We start from the raw sequence: 19,981 nt of genomic DNA on the forward strand, positions 1-19,981 counted from the left end.
CCCATAAAAATACTAGTTAAAAGCTATAATATTTAGTCAGAGGACCTGATGACGACCCATGTAGGTCCTGTGCTTGCTGCTTTGGTCTCTGAGTTCTTATGTGCCTTGCTTAGTTGATTCAAAAGTCTTTGTTCTCCTTCATCTTCTCTGGCTCTTACACACTTTACACCTTCTCTTCCACGGGGTTCCCTGAGTTCTAAGGAGAGAGATTTGATAGAGACATCCCATTTAGACTTTCTCTAAAATGGATGTGGGTCTCTATCTGTTCCCATCTCCTGTCGGAGGCAGCTTCTCTGATGATGACTGAATAAGGCACTGATCTATGAGTATAGCAGAGTATCGTTAAGAATCATTTTAGTGTTTTGTTTTTTTTTTTTTAAATTTTAAGACCAGTAGTGTTTGGTTTTACCCTAGGTTTCTGGGATATCTAGTTTCTGATTCTTGCTCACCTAAGCAGTGTTGGATATGGGTTCCATCTCATGGAGTGGGCCTTAAATCAAATCAGACATTAATTACTCCCACAAGTTCTGTGCCACCATTGCTTTAGCTTACTTTGCAAGCAGAACAGATTGTAGGTCAAGATTTTGTGGCTGGGTTTACATTTATTTACATTTATTCTTTGTTTATGTTTCTCTTTTGGTAGTGTACAGAGTACTTTCCTGCACCAAAGACACTAGAATGTAGGGGTGAAGGCTCCATGTAGGCACCAGCTAGACTTCATGTTCAATGAGTCTTGTGGGTGTTGTCCTTATCAATGATGTCCTATCAGTTTATGGAGAGCAACTCATTGTCTTAACAACAGCCTTGGTTTTTTGGGGGATTCCATGTGACCCCCTTGGCCAGCAACTCAGTTTAATACAACCCAGTCTCACTATTGGAAGCCTTGTTTGGTAACAGGGATGGCCATTCGAGACTATTATTAGACAATCTCATTAAGATCACCTTCATATATTTTAGAAAGTTTCCACTGCACTCGGTTTCCATATCATCCCTCAAATGCCTCTCAGTTCTAGGTATCTCCCTGCATTCTCTCCCTCTCTACCCTCTCTCCCCTTTACCTCCTCATCTGATCTTCCTGTTCCCTTCCCATTTGCTCCAGTACACCTGTAAAGTCTAGTCTATTTCTCTCTCCCAGGGAAATCCATGTATCCACTTTAGACCCTTCCTCTGTATCTATCCTCTCGGAGTGTATGGATTGTAGCTTGGTTATCAGTCACTATGTTCTTCAGTGTTAGAATTTCTGTTTGGTTTTTTTCTTACTGTTTCTCTCTTGAATTCCCTTAGTTATATATTACTTTCCTGATTTTACTTAATTGTTTATCTGTGGTCCTTTGTAATTCCCTGATCTTTTTATTTTTAGCGTGACTATTATGAGATTTTTGCTTATCAGTTTGTAGTTTCCCAGTATTATTATTGTTAAAGTTTTGTTCAGTGTGCATGTGTTTGTGTACAAGCACCATTACCCATTAAACCATCTTGTGGTCCTTGATACCCAGTTCTTTCAGATATAGTGGAAGTGATGAAATTTATTCCTTTGGTGGTATTGTTTTCCTAATTATCTGTGATCATTGTGACCTTTTGCTGTTGTCAGATTGTTTACAGATTAGCTTCTTAAAAAAATGTCTTTACTGATAGCCCTTTAGGGGGTCTCAAGTTCTGCATGCTGGCTTACTGCTCAAGCCTCACATGGTCTGGCCTGGTTCCTGGATCAGCAGATGAGTAGATCTAACATCTTGTTCTGGGAGTTCTGGCCTAGAACCTGAGTCTGCGGGGCTTGGACTTGATGTGATTATAGGACTGGATCTTGAGTCCTGAAGACTGACCTGGTATTGGGCTAGTCTAGAATAAAACTATAGGGAAAGACTCAACACCTAAGGCCTACCTGGGTCTGTGAGAGCTGTTTGAGGTAGGGGACTGTGGTCATAAGCCCAGTACATCAGTGCCTTTAGGCTAACTGTAAAGCTCCAACACCTCAATAAGTTCACATCAACTTGAGGGAGATGGCCATCAAATTAATGTCACTTAGGAAGTAAACATTGCTGAGTCCTGTCTTACAGGTAACACACCACTTATATAAATCATCAGAACTCTGTTTCACTAATTAGATATTCAGAATGTACTTCTGTGTTGTCTTCTGGCTCCTTTTCAGGAGATCCTACCTCTGGATGAGACTTGTCATTTGCATTTCATCAGGTAAACTCATTAGTAGCTCTTTCCTGCTGTAAAAGTTTGAGTGAAACAGTTTAATTGACTGTAATTATGTTTCATTCTTCATATACCCTTAGGATAATTGTGAGGAATCTTGAGTTTCTATTTTTTAAATACCATGAATGTTCGTCCTTCCTTCCTTCCTTCCTTCCTTCCTTCCTTCCTTCCTTCCTTCCTTCCTTCCTTCCTTCCTTCCTTCCTTCCTTCCTTCCTTTCTTCTTTTCTTCTTTCTTCAGACTCCATGGATTGAAGGTTTTTATGACACGTTGCTAAGTAAGATTTGCTTTTCTTGGATTCGATGATACATCCTGTAGGTACTGTTAAGTCCATGTTTTCTCGGCAAACCTTTTTATTTTATTTTTATTTGTTTTGACTTTGCTTCTTGTTGTCTAGACAGAAAAGTGTCTTCTATCACTCCCAAGATCCTAGTCTTCCTGGCATTTTGTCTTGTTTGTTTTTATGGTTTTAAGTAATAAAATTGAACAGGAAAGCACATTTGGGAAATAGATTAATTTTAACCAGGAAATATACACTGCCAAAACCAAGTATTTCAATCTTATGAAATATTTTAGAGTTTAACACCTTCATTCTGCTTTTTTTAATACCCTTTTAGGTGAAATGAGAGACAATACAGAAGTTAGTGGAAGGATTGTTACTGTTGCTTGCAATCCTGATTACTGTGCTACAATTAAATAACTTTCCCTCCAGATTATAAGTGAAAAACTTATTTTTCAGTTCCTGTTATCCCTTGTATTTGTACAAGTGTTGAAGTACAGGTGGCATACACTACACCTGTATGTGTATTTACAATACTCTGCATACTCTTAATGACTGTTGCTGAGAGAGAGTGTGTGTGTGTGTGTGTGTGTGTGTGTGTGTGTGTGTGTGTGTGTGTTTGTTTTAAGAACAGGAGAGAGATGTGTGTGTGTGTGTGTGTGTGTGTGTGTGTGTGTGTTTTAAGAACAGGAGAGAGATCTACAGGCTCCTGGCATCACAGTGAATCTAAACTCAGGCTCTTTTTAGGGAAGCTTCATAGACCATCTTTATGGCATAGAAAGCTCTGCATGTGGGTGTGTGATGCTTTTCTTTTTTACCTTTTCCATTGATGTCTGAGAGCATACTTTCTCACCTCCATTCTCTTGCTTTATCTCTACTAAAGAAGCATCTGGAGATTCACTTGTTCTCTCCCCCTTCCCCATTCAAAAGTTAGGTTTTCTTTTTCTTTTTTTTGAAAATATGTGTATTTTAATGTTTCAAAGTTAATGTTGGCCCTCTAAAAGCTTTGAAACAGGTACTGCCTGTCATGCTGGAGCTGACACGGTCCTCTCAGTAACCCCCAAGGTTCTGAAGCCCCTTTGTTAGTTTTCATTTCCCTTTTGGAACTTGTCCTTTAAATTTTTTTTTTAATGTATTTACTTTATGTTTTTAATCTGATCATTGAGTTCTTGGGTTTGTGTGGATATGTAACTAAAATGCTCTGTTGGAGTGCTCATCTAAGAAGAAAAATGTTGCATTTTCCTGGTGAAATTTTCTCTCCCTTATCTGCTTGTTTTACAACAGCTCTTTCTTTATTTCTAACTGTATTAGCATTCAAAAGACATTTTAAAGCCACGTTGACCAGGATAGGAACAAAAGAAGAAAGGGCCCAGCCATAGAGCATCCTGTTAGATTTATAATAGTTTTCTCCTGGATAAGGTAGACTTAACTTACTAAGACAATCCTAGAAAGCTTAACAGTATTTATTGAAAGATGAAATATTGAAAGCTAATACTGTCTGAAGTTAAGGTGGTAATCAGCCAGCCAGTTCCAGTACTTTATGATTTCATGGTGGCATTAATCCTTGTAGCCCAACCAACTTTTCCCACAAGTTCCTTCTGTGCCTTAGGACTTTTTTGCCCCTGCAAGAGTAAACTGTGAAATTTTATGTTAAGATTGTTTTTTATTTTTAAATTATTTTCTTAGCACATAGAAAGGCTAATCAATGTTTTGGTTTTCAAGTGCTAAAATCAAAAGACGAAACTGGTTTGCCTTTAGTTTAAAGATTGAATGATAATAACAAACAAAGAACACACAAAAAAGCCTCAAAGATGGAGAATAATTATAACAGTTAAATATTACTCATGAAATTACAAATGCAGTGACTTCTTAATCTTTTGCCATTCTCTGTTAAAACATAATGGTGATTGTCTCTCGGACATCTAAATATAGGATCACATATGTAATTAATTTAATATATACTGCCCTTAAATCTCATAATGAATCTGAGGTGTTATTTTTATCTTCTAAATTAGGAAGAAATTTAAAGAGATGGAGTAAATGATCCAAAGTCACATTGAGTAGTCTATCTGAGATTTAAGCTCATTTTTTTAACCATTCTGAATTTTAAAGAATATTGTGTTTAAAAGGCATGAAACTAAAAGAAACAAAAGGCAAAATTGTGAATGTGTACTACACCCCAGCACTGGCAATGACTACTTTTAAGACAAAAATTATACACATAATTCTTAGATTGTTTCATAGTTTCTTAAAGCTTATTCTTCTGTCAGTTGTCCTTGTGGTCAGACAAGAAATTGGATATTACTGTTACTTTTAACATTCTGATCTCTTTATATAAAAGTCTTATACAGGTAGTTTTCAACTATATACATACTCATAGTTCACAATTACAAAAAGATTTTAAGCTGGTTAGTACTAGAGTTAAAACATATTTATTTAGACTAAGACTGTATCTTTAAGGGTACATTCAGCTTTTGCTTTGTAGAGTGTAGATTTCTAAAGATATGTGCCCTTGTGATCCTTGGGACATGTAAAAGATAATTCTTTAAAATTGAATTTATCTCACTTGTAAGTTTTGGTCATAATACAATTAGGAAGAATATAAAGGTATCATAGGTGTAATAATAATTAGGGGTAGGGTAAGGGTAATTTTATGTTTTCATTGATAGGTTTGGGTTATAGAGTAAACCTCTTATTCACTGTATCATTTCCTATGATAATCTGACTTAATCATATGTATGCCCAATTATGCATAGGCATCAGGTGATAAATGAAATTTTCTTTAAAAGTTAACTTAAAGGATACAGTTTGCCTTTCTGCACAGCATATATCCAAAACCAGTCCAGACTCATCTGCATATTCCTCCTAGTTCCAAGACATGCTGCAATTTGTATTTGGCCATAAAAGGGGAAGTTACTAAGGATTGCTAGGAAACTATAGGTTGGAGTAACAAATTGTTAAAGACTTACTGGAAACCATACATCCTGAGGATATATTGAATACTAAATTTTACTGGAGACTCTCAGGTTGTGAGTCAATTATGTTTATAGACAGGAGTAAACACACTCTCCCTATCCATTTATGAGTGTAGAACTGAATTTTTTAAGCGTATCCATTACAAAGCAGGCTGTTCTCTACTAACCATTAAAATCTTTTATCTGTTTATCTACTTCTTAAATTGGCATAAGCTCTTGTTCTGCTGCACTGCTAGTAAACTTAATGTCTAACTCCTGTGCTGCAAGGCATGGGAATTTGGCTCCGGAATATGTTTATGTAGTATGTTATTGCTGTGTACATGTAACTACGAGTCAAAAGTGAATAACTTGCGGGGTTCAGAATGTATTATCATTTTTGTTCTTGCAAGTTGAAGAAGTTGCTTCTCTGACTTCCACATCTATGCTCTGCTGCAGTGTGGCTAGTTTACTCTTCATACTCTATAGGATAACCTCTTAATCAAGTGTGTACATATGAGGAGAGGCATGCACATACATATGTATTCCACTGGTAAAGCATTCCACTGAAAAGCACTCTGATGAGTCCACCTTTCGGTGCCTTGCTACCAAATTAACTGTCCATTCTCCTGAATCCTCTGTAATTTGTGATCCCTAGTTCATTCCTTACTACCATTTAAAATTCTTCCCAGAATGTTTTTTATGAGAGATATGTTGTTAATGTATCTAGAAAAAAAGTGACATCTCTCCAGCTTACTGTTAAAAAAAATCGGCAGAAAATTCAAAAACTGATTATGCCAGTTTGTGTACTGTTAAGTGTATAGAGAAAGACGTGTTCAGTAAATCAGATGTGGGAAATACTAAAGCTGGTGAATCATTCAGAGTATAGCTCTTGTGTGTACTTGATCATCTTTTGTGTATGTTTGAATGTTTTTAGAATAAAATTAAAAAGGGTAAATCAAAGAAATTAGAATGTACAGAATGGAACTGCTCAGAAGGGTGTAATAGCCCTGCTGTATTTCTGCCAAATGCATACTGTTTTATACAATTATTGTTGGCTTTTCTGGTAAACAGTAAGTATGATTCTGCATCATTGGTCAGTGGTTCAAGGTTCTAGGCTCATGTGCATCAATATCAAGGCAATTTTAGTAATTGATAAAATCAGAAATCAGCAAATGGGGGTGGGGGAGGCAAAAATAAGTCCATTGCATATTGTTTAATGAGTTTTCCAGGGTGTCTTAGTCACTGTTCTGTTTCTGTAAAGAGGTGCCAAGACCAAGGCAACTCTTACCAAAGAAAACATTTAATTGTGGCCTTACTTACAGTTGAGAAGGTTAGTCTTTGCAATGGTGGGGAGTATGGCTGCACTCAGGTAGGCACTGGAGTATGTCTGAGAGCTGATCTCTGGGCAGAAGGCCCAGAGAGAATGGACTTGGCATGGACATTTGAAACCTCAAAACCCACCTCCAGTGAAATACTTCCGGCCACACTTACTCCAACAAAGCCACACCTCCTAATCCTTCTCAAATAGTGCCATTTCCTGGTGACTGAATTTTCAATATATGAGTCTATGGGGGCCATTGGTATTCAAACCACCAGAAAGGGAGGCATAAAAGAAGTGCTTGCTTTTGAACTAGGAGTAAGCTGACAGCCCAAAGGATTACTCATACAAGTCCAGCCTCATGAATAAAATGAATTTGTTATGGATTGCTTATAGGACATTACATGCCAACACAGCCTACCAAGTTTCTATCCTATATGGCTCTGGGTCTACAGTGGAATTTATGCAAACTTGCTGGTACTTTGTGCAGTAACAGTACCAGTTGACATGCTCATATGAATGGAGGGAAATCACACAAGGATCCATCCTAGATGAAGAACTACAGGCAGTTAATGGCTGCTAAGAGGAGAATCAGTAGGCTCTGAGATGGTCAGCCCTAAACACATATGTATATTACTCACACCATATAAACTCAACAAGTTATATTTATAAATTTGTGTATATGTGATGATGAGTAAAGAATAAGAGGCAATGAATTTGAGAAATAATGGGCATGGGGGGAGAAGTTAGAGAGTGAAGAGGGAGGGAGAAATGATATAACTACAGTACTTATGCAGAATTCCCAATAAATAAATCAGATATTCTGATGAGGTGTTACTTTTATTTTTGAGCAGGAGTCCTGTGTTAACTTACCTGAGATGAGCACCATAAAGGTCATGCTGTACTTACTAAGCACATATTAACCTAATGCAGTGAATATAACACATTTACTTAAAGAGGCTTCATTTGTCCTTTAAAGACAAATTACAATTAATGATAAAGAAAAAAAAAAACATTTTGTTTTGTAGGTATCCTGGTCAGATATTGGAGGACTGGAAAATATCAAACTGAAATTGAAACAGGCTGTGGAATGGCCCTTGAAACATCCTAAGTCTTTCATCAGAATGGGTATTCAGCCACCTAAAGGAGTTCTCTTGTATGGTCCTCCTGGATGCTCCAAAACAATGATAGCAAAGGCTTTGGCCAGTGAAAGCGGGTTGAACTTTCTAGCTATAAAGGTAGGATATTGGAGTTTCAATGGTTACTCTCTTCTGGCTGCTTTCCATTATGTCATGTATGATGTCTGTTCTGTAAGGAACACTTGATTTTTATGTCTTTATCTGAGATAGAGATAACAGTAAACTATAAGTAGAGAAGATAAGAAATAAGTTGGTACAAATACCCAGTTAGAGCTATCATGGTACAGTCAAAATTCTGAAGAGACATGTCTTTCCCGGTCTCCCTCCCCCAAGTGAATGCTTGGGAAGTATAGATTTTTGAGAAGAGTGATTTAAATTCCTTCCCTTTGCTGCCAATCCCTCTTCCTTTTTAGAGCTTTTACTTGGCTGCAGCATATCTGACTCATACTTAATGTCTGTTTTCCTGCTCTTTGAGGTGTCTCCAGAATGGCCTTCTATGTGTGTGGATGCTGTACTTGTGATTTTCAAGATCCTTTCCTCACAGTGCCTATGTGTAAACCTATCACTTGGATGTTTGGCTTTTTGTGGGCATATCCCTCATATTCACCATAATCAACCCTTGGTTAACTTGCCTGCTCCAGACAGTTTCGAACTTAAACACTTGATTTGAATTGTAATAGCCCAGAAATACCAGGCAGGTGTCAGACACATTTAAGCAGCTCCTGGGAGGACTGGAGAAATCCCAGAAATGATTACAGAGAACTACAAGAGCAAGAGGTGACAAGCTCAAACTTAAATTTGTGACTGTAAAGTAATAAAACAGGGTTAAGTCAAGTTCAGTTCCCCAGATTAATAAAACAGGCAAATACTTGTACATATTCTTCATTATTTTGTTGTTTTGCAAAATTGAGCAGTGGAAACCTTGGCCATGGGTGTTAGAAATAATATATGTCCAAATAAGTTAATAGTTTTCTTGATCACACTTATCTAGGTAACACATGCTGTCTAGTGGGTAAAATGTGTCAGGACCAAGTTGCTGAGGTTATTTGATAAGTAAAATTGTTAAGCAAAAACCTCCTGTGGTCTTAACAGTATCCATTCTAGGAATTGGTCTATTTTTAAAATATCATATACTGTTTTCATCCTAACTGGATAGTGAGGTACAGATGGGTGTCTTATTTATATATAGCACAGTATTTTCAAATTAGGCCATGTAGTTATTTATTTAAGAAGATTTAGAAGTCACCTTGCAACTTGATCTGTTCAGTACCTTTTAATTTGCAGTGCTGGACTTTATGCAATGAAAGGGCCATTACCTTTCTCCTTTCTGGATGTGAAGAAAATAAAGACAGCATAGTTACAGAAACAGCACTGATGTGGAAAGTGCAGCCCCGCACCCTGTCACTTTTAGCTCTTGCTAGGTAGAACCTTGAGCCTGTAACTCAGCTGTTGCGGCCTTTTGTTTGCTTCAGTAAAACCTGCTTCAGTGAGCAGTTTGGGGCAATTCTCTGTCAGCTGTAGCATTTATGAGACGTGAACCCCATACTGCCATTTAGTCTGTGTGATTTTGGCCATTTATTTCACTTCTTTGTATCTAATATTTTTAGTTAAAATTATGATATTATATGTACATATAGATGTATTTAAAACATGGTTAAAGCAGGATTATGTTCCATTTTTAAAGATTATAATTACTATGACAAAGTGCCTGAGGCAGGCTGATAGCCTAATTTACCACACAAATTTGGAGGCTAAAACTCTGGAGGGCCTATTACATAACATCTTGGTAAAAGCACAGGTAGGTGCAAGAGTTCATTACAAAGCAGGTAGCCAGAGAATGACCTCCCTCTTGTAACAACTCCAAATCTCACAAGAACTAACATTCTTTCTGAGACTAATTGCTTCATTAATCTCCCACTTGCCTCCATCTCTCTAATGTCCCACCATTTCTCACTACTACCACATTAGAAACCAAGCTTTGTACAAGAACCCTTTGGGAACACATTCAAACAGTATACAATTCACACCAGGGACAATACACATCAGACATTTAGCAAGACTTCACAGAATTAACTCATGCTCATTGTTGCTGATTTCATGTTTAAGAAGTGTAAACACACACACATACACCACTCACACTCGCATTGATCAAAAAGTATGGTAGCAGATTGCGAACTATTTTCTCTAAATGTAAGAGCTGTCTTTAAAACTGAATATAAACTTTTGAAACTGTACTAGAATATAGTGAATTTTAACAGCTTGAATTTCAACTTCAAAGTTACCTTCCTTGGTGATGAAACTGCTCTGGTATATTGAATTCCAGAGCAGTGCAACATGACAGTTTAACATTATGTGTTGCATTGTACTGGCCACTCATCTGGGTGAGGTTCATGAGCTTGTAGTTCAGTCCAAAATCATGCAATCTTTGGCCTAACCAACTTCCATTATTGCCTTTACTTGTTAGTAAAGTCTGACTTGAGTTATTCTGGCCCAGTTTTTCTCATAATGCTAAATAATCAGGTTAACTTTTCAGATCTGTGTTATTTACCTCATCTCCCTCCTCTTCCTCCCTCCCCACTCCTTTGTCTTCTCTCCCCTTCCCTTTGTTTCTTCCCTGGGCTTCTGGTAATCTACTTCTACATGGATCCTCAGATGGTTCAGCTATTTGGCATGCTTTCACATTTCCTATATGTCATCAAGTCTGTTTATACAGTGAATTTAAGTCATGTTTATAATTCTGTTAGCAATGCTAAGAGATGGACATTTTACTTAACAGAGGAGACATCTCAAAAGCATCATGTTCTTTCCAGTATTGATTTGAAGTTGTCTTCTTTAGAACCTTTACCTATAAAAGAGTGAAGACCTTTCTCTATATTCTCTAACTGCTCTTAAGCGAGATGATTAAAAAGCCGTGTGTAGTATGTCTTCATTATATTAGTATTTTATGCCATATCCTTCAATTTTATGGATAGTTGTTACCAGAATAACAGTAGTAGTACTGAGTTGGCATGTACATCCAATAAAAATGATGACTCCAACATTCTCCTTTCTGATCTTTGTCAGGACACAAGTTGCCTAATTAGTTGACCTAAACTGAATAAAATCTGCATAAAAATTCCTTACTGTATCCTGCTGCCAACAAAAACCAATTGTGTTCATTAAAGCTTGTTTTTTTGGTTGGGGCTTAAAGCTTGTTTGATTGACTTCCGTAATGCCTTTCTGTGGTTGTGTTTAGGAAAGTCTAATTAGCACATGTGAGTGAAAAACACTTTTTGCCATATTGTGAAAGGACAGTCCTTATTCTTCATCATTTTGTGGGACTATAGAAATAATCTTGCCAGATGAAACCATGCAAAATGGTCTTACTAATCAGTGGAGTGATTAGGAATGTCACTCCATCTTTAAATTTTCCATCAGACATTCCGAACACTCACTGCTTGCACATGTACGAGGCAGCATTGTTTTGGTCTTAGGGCAGCTTCTTGATGGCTTTACTTTGAATCTTTCTCTTCTGGACTTACACTCAGACCTCGACACCCTGGTCTCCACTTGATGAGGACTTTACCAATTTATTTACCCATTTTATATTACTACATTTTGAGATTTTCCAGGTTTTGTTTCTGTTGCTCTAACTAGTATATTAGTAATACTCTTTTATGTGCTTCTTTGTGTGTATGTAATGGTCTCCTTAGGGTATGTATGTACCTAGAAGTTTTGACAATTGGATAGGATGTTCTCAATAGTACTAGATAATTTGAAATTGCATTTTTTGTATGTTACTGATTTTTTTTTCTCAGTGTCTCATGAATCTTCTTGATATATTGAAATCTAGGTTTACTCTCCAGTAGTCAGACCACTGATACTATGATGGTTTGTAGTATTTCAGACAGAAATGAGCTCTTCTAATTGTAATAGATAAATCCTATAGCAGATTCAGACAACTATAGTCTTCAGACCAAATCTAATTTGCAGCTTGTTTTGTTCCAGAATTCTAACAATGAATTCCACAATTTTTAAGGATTTTTTTTCAAAAATGAAGAGTAAGAATAATATGTAAGTCTGTTATCTACAGAGCCCAAAATATATAAATAATTATAATATTGTGGTGATTTTATGTTGTGGGTTTTTGTTTGTTTGTTTGTTTGTTTGTTTGTTTGTTTGTTTTTTGAGACAGGGTTTCTCTGTGTAGTTTTGTGCCTTTCCTGGAACTCACTTGGTAGTCCAGGCTGGTCTTGAACTGACAGAGATCCGCTTGCCTCTGCCTCCCGAGTGCTGGGATTAAAGGGGTGTGCCACCACCGCCCGTGTATATTGTGTTGTTTTTAATGTGATTAATTTTTGCTTGCACGGGCAAGCTAAGAATTCTCGTTAAAGCTGATTAGTACAGTTTGATAGAATTCGATTCCTCTTATATGATACCTAGAGACAGGAAAGAAATAGATAATCAAAAGGCAGTTGAGACAGGAGCAGCAGCTTGTGACTAGGCACTATGGAGCTTTACCAAAAAGTGGTTATGAGAATGGGATTCTGGGATGGTTAACAGTGTGGATGATCCTGAGACTCCTCTGGCATGGCCTTGTCATGTTGAGTGTAGCATTGACACTGGAAACATTCAAGGACTTTTGTCATAGATTGCATGGATCTTGTTCTTACTCTTTTTGTTTTTTTCCCCCCTTCTTAATACAAGGAAAATATGGGTGACTGTGAAGACACCAATTCACTGGTTTCTTTCCTTACAGGGGCCTGAGTTAATGAATAAATATGTCGGTGAATCTGAAAGAGCAGTTAGAGAGGTAAGAAGAGGACCATACTCCACCCTTTTGTGTACTTTTACTTAGTTTTCAGTACTGAGAAGTGGCATAAGTTTTCTTCAAGCAAATACTATTTTATGATTTAAAATGCAACTTTTAGTACTTTTTAATATTTTGTGTTTGTTCCTATCTACCATACTATCCTAACTTTTATTTTTACCCAAAATTAATTTTAATAACTACCATCCCTCCCCATGTTTGTGAAAGGAAATGTCTATCTTTATGGAGGACAGTATTGTATGGAATTTTAAACTTTTATATTAGATAGCCTTTTTATCTTAAATAAGCATCATACTTGAAATTTTTACCTTACTGACTTGATCTTACTTCTGCTTGATGATTTAGACAGTGTATCTTCCTTCTGTCAGCTGACTTTGAAAGTCAGACCTTTAATGCCAGCTCCTGACGGTAATGCTTCTTCATTTTAGCTGTTAAAGTTGCGGCAACTAGAGTCACCAACCTGCCTCACACAGTGTGCCCACCTGTTCATAGAACACACAAATAGCAATGGGATATTGGCTCTTACTTGTGAAGACTTTAGTGCTAATCAGGAAAAATAGGGTTTCACATATTTGTCACAAGAAACTATTTAAAATGACGTTTTGTCTTTTCTTCTTTAAAATGTAGATGATGGTAATTTTGTAAAGTATTAGTTGAAATGACAGCATGAGAAACAGCAATATCTACTTATATTGAACTGGCTCCTGTATCTTTATGATCATGTGACGCATGAAGAAAAAATAATGGTCTAAGTTATAAGAGACACATATCTAGATGTTTTTCTGCCCATGCTGCCTTCTTCCAAGCTCATTTTCATACATTGTTCCATTGGCTGTTCATTGTGTAAAACACTGACTTTTCATGGTTTATCTGGCTTCTGTTCAAGTCAGTCTATGGTCCTATATGACATTTTTCTTGCCTGGGTTTTATGTCAACCATTTTCCTGTACATTCTTAACAGAAAATGATTATGACTTTGATATAATATGAGCATTTTATATGGATTTTATTTGTGTTTTATGATAGTATTATTTATTAAGTTCCAGATATTGGGCCAAATGTTTTAGGCCCTATTTGTTACTCATTTCCTATTCTTCTGAGGTCTGTATGAATTATTACCACCATCCTTTTCTAGATGTGGAAATTGAGATCTGAAGAAGAAAATTTGCCTGCTGAAGCTCACACAGCACTTGTTGGAGCTGGTATTTAGCTGAATTTCTCTGATTACTTAACTGGTCTTCCCTGTACTGTATTAATGAGTAGTCTATTCACCACTAAAGAAGTTACTTTTAAAGCACTCAGTGTTTTGGGCACCCGCTATAGGGTATAAATGAAGTGATCAGGCTGGTAGTTTTGTACATGATAGATTTGATTTTACATGGTTTTCAGAAAGAAGCCAACTTTGGAATTTTCTAGCATTTGTTAATCTTATCTACTGTGGTATTCTTTCCATTAGATATTCCGTAAAGCAAGAGCAGTGGCACCTTCCATTATCTTTTTTGATGAACTTGATGCTTTGGCAGTTGAAAGAGGCAGGTAAGAAATGTTAAATATTAGAACGTTAAATAATAACAGTATCATTTTTATGCAAATTTTATCTATTAGTATATTTTTCTAGAAAAAACTATTTTTGAATCTGTGCAGTTAATTTCTCTTTTACCCACTTATTTAATCTAATTACTTTGTATAATCATTTCCTATACAATTGGAAAAAATACTAATAAAATTGAAGGATTTGAGTTAATTTTTAGTTTATGTACAAAGGTCCCTTAGTACTATATATTAGAAGTAATAGTATTAATATAAACATATAGTTAAAAGTGAAAACAAAGTTTAATTAGATATAATTATTTAGTATAGTAGAAGCAAATTATAAAAGTTGTTACTAAAATGATCCACACAAAAATCTTATTTTCATGTTTCTAGCTTTGTGTTGATGAAGCAAAATGGTCTCCTCTTTAGACAGTGTCAAATATAAAAGGCTTGAAAGAGAGAAAAAAGGTTATTGTATAGATTTTAGGATTCTCTAGAATAAACTTAAAATAAAATAGAATGTAGATTATCTTAAATGATTGGACCAAAAGTGCTTTAAATTTTAGAATTTTTAAGTTTTGGGATGTTTTCTTAGACATTGATGACAAGATACTCAAAGAGTTTTAAGTCCTGAGCATTTCAGATGTGTTATTGTTGTGACATGATCAGTTTTTTAAAATACAGCATAATAATTATCATGGCATGAGCATTCTTTGAAGATAGATTTCAGTGTATCATTTCTATACTTTTGCTTTTGGTGCTGGGGACCAAACCCAAGACTTGGACCTTGCTGTTCATGTGTTCTTTCCCTGAATTAAACCTCTTGTCCAGCAGATGTTTTCTGTAACAGAACCCATTAGTGAATTCTTTTTTTTTTAAAGATTTATTTATTTATTATGTATACAGTGTTCTGCCTGCATGTGTCCCTGCAGGCCAGAAGAGGGCACCAGATCTCATTACAAGTGGTTGTGAGCCACAATGTGGTTGCTGGGAATTGAACTCAGGACCTCTGGAAGAGCAGTCGGTGCTCTTAACCACTGAGCCATCTCTCCAGCCCCCATTAGTGAATTCTTAAGTTGCTGTAGTGCAAAGACATCCACAACAGACACATACTAGTGGAAAAGTGGCTGGCTAGCCACATCATCTGTGTATAGTTTGCCAGTTTTGTGTTTTAGTATAATCCTTTGATTATATTAAATGCCTCATGGCATTGTGTGTCTTTTGAGAATAATTTGGACAGGGGTCTTGACTTATGAAAGGAAATTACTATATTATAAATGTCTAACTAGTATTTTCTGTTGCTAAATGTTTTTGAAAGTTCTGTTGCTTTTCTCTAGCAGATAGTCAAGTTTTATGACATTTCATTATTTTAGTGAATATTTGTATTTAAGCTTTTTCTTAATGTTGGCTTTGATTTCCTAGGATCTCAGTTTTATGGTTTTTGTTTCCTATTGATGTTTTGAAAGTCAGTCAAATTGTTTTCTTGGCCTATGAAATGTTTTCACCAAATTGCTCTCAAATTAGGTCTCAGTGGTTATGTGTATCTTGTGTCCTCTTGTAAGCTGTGGGTCAGAGGATTCTATTCTATGGATGGTGACATCTGAGTCTTGTTACCACTGTACGTGGTGGTTATGCTAGGTGTCCTGTCACAGATGCCAATGTAAAGAAAACATTCATCTTAGGACAGAAAACCCCTTTGTCCTTTCCTGCCCCTCCCAAGTACATTTCACTGGGTATCTGTATGTTAATATACATATACACAATGCAATGAGTCTGTATCATAAGGTATTTTTCTTTCACTGCCTGTCCCTGTCAATATGGCAGATGTAAGTTGTGACTGTCTTTAATTCTTTGTGTTTGAGGCACTGGTTGAAGTAATCTTATGTCTCACTTTCCAATCCTAGTGTCATTTACCATTTTAGTGTTAGAAAAGCCAGCATGTTTTATAATAGGAAAGGAAATTATTTGAATATAGTATTTGATACGATAATTCAATTACTAATAAGTTGTCAAACACACATTTGCAATAAAGAACTTTTAAAATAGTAAATAATATTTAGGATAGGAAAGAATATTTTTTAAACTGTTTTCAAAATATCAGTTCTTCAGGAGCTGGGAATGTTGCAGACCGTGTTTTGGCTCAGCTGTTAACGGAGATGGATGGGATTGAACAGCTAAAAGATGTAACAGTTTTGGCAGCTACTAATCGCCCAGACAGAATAGACAAGGTAAGAAATAAGGTGGTGTGGGTATTGTAGTCATTGGGTTATGTCTTGTTGTGTTATTGGTAAGTTTGTTTTGTCGTATCTCATTTGAGTTTTTCATTAAGAGGATGTTGGAGGCTGTGGAACAAGCTCACCATTTTAGTTATGTGCTATATATTTACTACTTCCTGTTCGAGGACAAGAGAAACCTAGTATTTTTGGTGAACCAGACTTCCAGTGTTGAGGAAAGTTTTGAATGGAATTTTGACTGTGCATGACCCATTTGTACTTCTAATAATGGTACTAGAAAAATCTGGTCCCAGGTTTCATTCTCAGGCAGCTGGAACCATTACAGTGAAGTTTTTGAGTACAGATGAACTCGAGTTGGAATGGACTAGCCAGCCTCTTCTTAACTGAGAGTGTCATACCCTTTTATTGAGAATTACAATGAGAAATGGGGAAGATGACTGGGTCCAAGACCACCCAGGGAGCTACCCTATTAAGGAAAGTATTTTGTAACTCTCCAGCATCCTCCCTACCCCCTCACTGCTGCCAGAAACTTTCCTTGTATTTCACTAGAAAAATAAATATTTAAAACTGATTTGTTTCTGTCTAGTTTAGGCTTCTTGAGAATTTTTTTAGCATTTTCATCTATGCCATGGCAAATGTCTAAACTATTTTATACTTGAGAGAATCATGTCACCTGCCATAACTTTACAGAAGCGCTGTCCTAGCCATCACTTTCACTGTTTAGAATGAAAATAATAATGGATTCTGTTCTCTCAATATGTACCTTAGATGCCATTCTCTGTGTGGGTGTATGTGCACTTTTTAAATTGTGACTTTTAAAAGATCCTTTTGAAGATAAGAAGAATCCTTTCTGTTAGAAGAGCATCTTTATTTAGTTCAAATAGGTGTTTGGCCATGTGGTGAAGGCTTCTTGCTTTCCCTTACTGCTGCTGTGTTTACACAAGCCAGCGGAGGTCTGAACATTTGTAGGGTGTGAGTCAGTGCTGAACATCTCACAGGTTTGTATGAAAGGTAGGAATAAATTTTGTTAAGGAGTATAGAACATGATGATGAAACCCTAAAAGATTACCTCATTCAAATCCACTCTCACTCCCGCCACCCCCAGTAGGAATATTGTGGTTTTTGTTTATCCTGTTAAAGTTTCCATTTTTTCAATGCCAACTCTTAGAGACACCTTTGGTTCCCTGATGTTGAGTGCCTTCAATGTTAATTCTGTTTCATGAAGAAGGATTTTGGGTGTTTGGTAAATTTTCTCTGAGTTCTTCTAAATCAAACTAAATGACTTAGCCTGGTGACAGCTTTCATTAAGATTTTCTTGTGTAACAAGCTGTCAAGTCACCATTTACCTTCCCTTTTTGTTTACCTCTATCATTTCTATTTTTGAAGTTATAAGTCTCACGTTGAAACCTTTACCATGTTTTATGCTGAATAAATCAGTTTTTCTATGAATTATTTAAATATGTTTATTGTGTACAGCCTCTGGAGCTAAGTCATGATTGATATGAATGGTGATACAGTGCTCTGTTTGCAGTAAGCTATCTAGGTAGAGAAGAGTGGCTGTAGTAGAAGTCATTGATACGGTGCTATACTGGAAGGCTGTAACAGTTTCAAGTTCACTACACCACTTCTGGGAGTTCTCTTAGCACTTCCTCTTTTTACAATATAGTTTCTTAGGCTAGTTGTTCAACTGGGCAGCTCCTCAGAATTGTTACATCTGTAATTTTATTATGTGAAAATATAAATGTTTATGAATGGCTCCTAATCTTAGAGTGGCATTGGGACTTACATTGGGAGTTGGTGGAATTCACTTTTTGACATTTGTGATCACTGAGATTTTGGCATTTAGATATTTAAGTTTGGAAAGTTGAGATTCTGTGTTTAGTTGTCTTGGTGAGCAGTATCTCATGATGTCAACAGATGAATAGAGGTATATATTTTTTTTGTTTTGTTTTTGTTTTTCGAGACAGGGTTTCTCTGTGTAGCTTTGCGCCTTTCCTGGAGCTCACTTGGTAGCCCAGGCTGGCCTCGAACTCACAGAGATCCGCCTGGCTCTGCCTCCCGAGTGCTGGGATTAAAGGCGTGCGCCACCACCCACCAACGCCCGGCAAATAGAGGTATATTTAAAGACAGGGGTAAGTGGGCTTTTTGCTGGGTAGCTATCCTGATGCACTGAGCCCTAATGTAAAGTTCCAACTCAAAGCTCCATCCTCTTTTTCCTGATAGGTGTTCATTCATGTAGATTTCACCTCCTGGACTCTACTATAACTACTGCTTGTGCTTCTACTAAAGTCTGAGAGCTTCTGCACATAAGGCTGATTCCTTTTGATAATCTCTTTTTGTCCTTAACTCATTCTGTGTGAATTGTTCTCATTCACTCTCTCCTTTTCCCTTCCCCTTCCTTGTTTGTGAAAAATATTTCTTTTCTTTAGACCATCTCATTAACTAGTCTTTGGCTTTTCAGATTTAACATCTTGGGTTATTTTATATGGCATTTTTATTCTATCTTCAGCATTCTTTATTTTTTGAAATGCATATATAAGCTTATTGAAATGGGCTGCATTTGTTTTAATTAGCATATAAAATAGTAAGTTTCATTATGGTGTGTTCTCATAATCATGTTGAATACTTGGTCATGTTAACTCTTACTGCCCTATTTTGTTTCCTGTCCCTCCATTGTATTTAAATTTGCATGCCACATTGTCATTTGTCTTTCTGAGTGTGGATTCTTTCACTTCACACCATGATCCCCAGTTCTGTCCATTGTCTTACAAACGACATTTCTTTTTTAAAGTTGAGTGAAACTCCCTTGTTTATGTAGACATGGTTTCCATTATCCATACATATTGATAGATTGCTAGGTGGGTCTATATCTTGATTACTCTGGGTTGTGTTGCAGTAAACATGGATGTTATGATAGTTTATGTCAACTTTACACAAGCTAAAGTCATCTGAGAAAGGGGAACCTTAATTAAGAAACTGCCTCCAGAGCCGGGCGGTGATGGCGCATGCCTTTAATCCCAGTATGCAGGAGGCAGAGCCAGGCAGATCTCTGTGAGTTCTAGGCCACCGTGGTCTACAGAGTGAGATCCAGGATAGGCACCAAAACTACACAGAGAAACCTTGTCTCGAAAATAAACAAACAACCAAAAAAAACTGCCTCCGTAAGATTGGACTGTAGGCAAGCTTACAGGGTAGTTTCTTAATTAATGATTTATGACGGAAGGCTTAGCCCATTACTGGTAGTGCTATCCCCAGACTGGTGGTCCTGGGTTCTGTAAGTGGGCTGAGTAAGCCAGAGGGAGGTAGCCAGTAAGCAGCATCCCTCCATAGCCTCTGCACCAGCTCCTGCTCCAGGTTCCTGCCCTGTTTGAGTTTCTGTCCTGACTTTCTTCAGTGAAGAACAGTAATTTGGAAGCGTGAGCCAAATAAACCCTTTCCTCCCTCCCCAAGTTGCTTTGATCATGTGTTTCACCACAGCAATAGAAACCTTAATTAGCTAGGACAGATGTG

At 36.8% G+C, this 19,981-nt stretch overlaps 1 protein-coding gene across 5 annotated transcripts in view; it reads left to right on the forward strand.

Moving 5' to 3' along the window:
• Positions 1-19,981, forward strand: part of Spata5 (spermatogenesis associated 5) — a 183,177-nt gene that overhangs the window by 46,597 nt on the left and 116,599 nt on the right. For all 5 annotated transcript variants that reach the window (XM_028889824.2, XM_028889823.2, XM_037206555.1 and 2 more), the window contains exons 11-14: positions 7,785-7,994; positions 12,634-12,687; positions 14,161-14,240; positions 16,339-16,465. In XM_028889824.2, the coding sequence (XP_028745657.1) occupies positions 7,785-7,994; positions 12,634-12,687; positions 14,161-14,240; positions 16,339-16,465 (471 nt within the window). The remainder of the gene's footprint in view (positions 1-7,784; positions 7,995-12,633; positions 12,688-14,160; positions 14,241-16,338; positions 16,466-19,981) is intronic.

The sequence above is a fragment of the Peromyscus leucopus genome, chromosome 6 (genome assembly GCF_004664715.2).
Source record: "Peromyscus leucopus breed LL Stock chromosome 6, UCI_PerLeu_2.1, whole genome shotgun sequence".
Taxonomy (NCBI): domain Eukaryota; kingdom Metazoa; phylum Chordata; class Mammalia; order Rodentia; family Cricetidae; genus Peromyscus; species Peromyscus leucopus.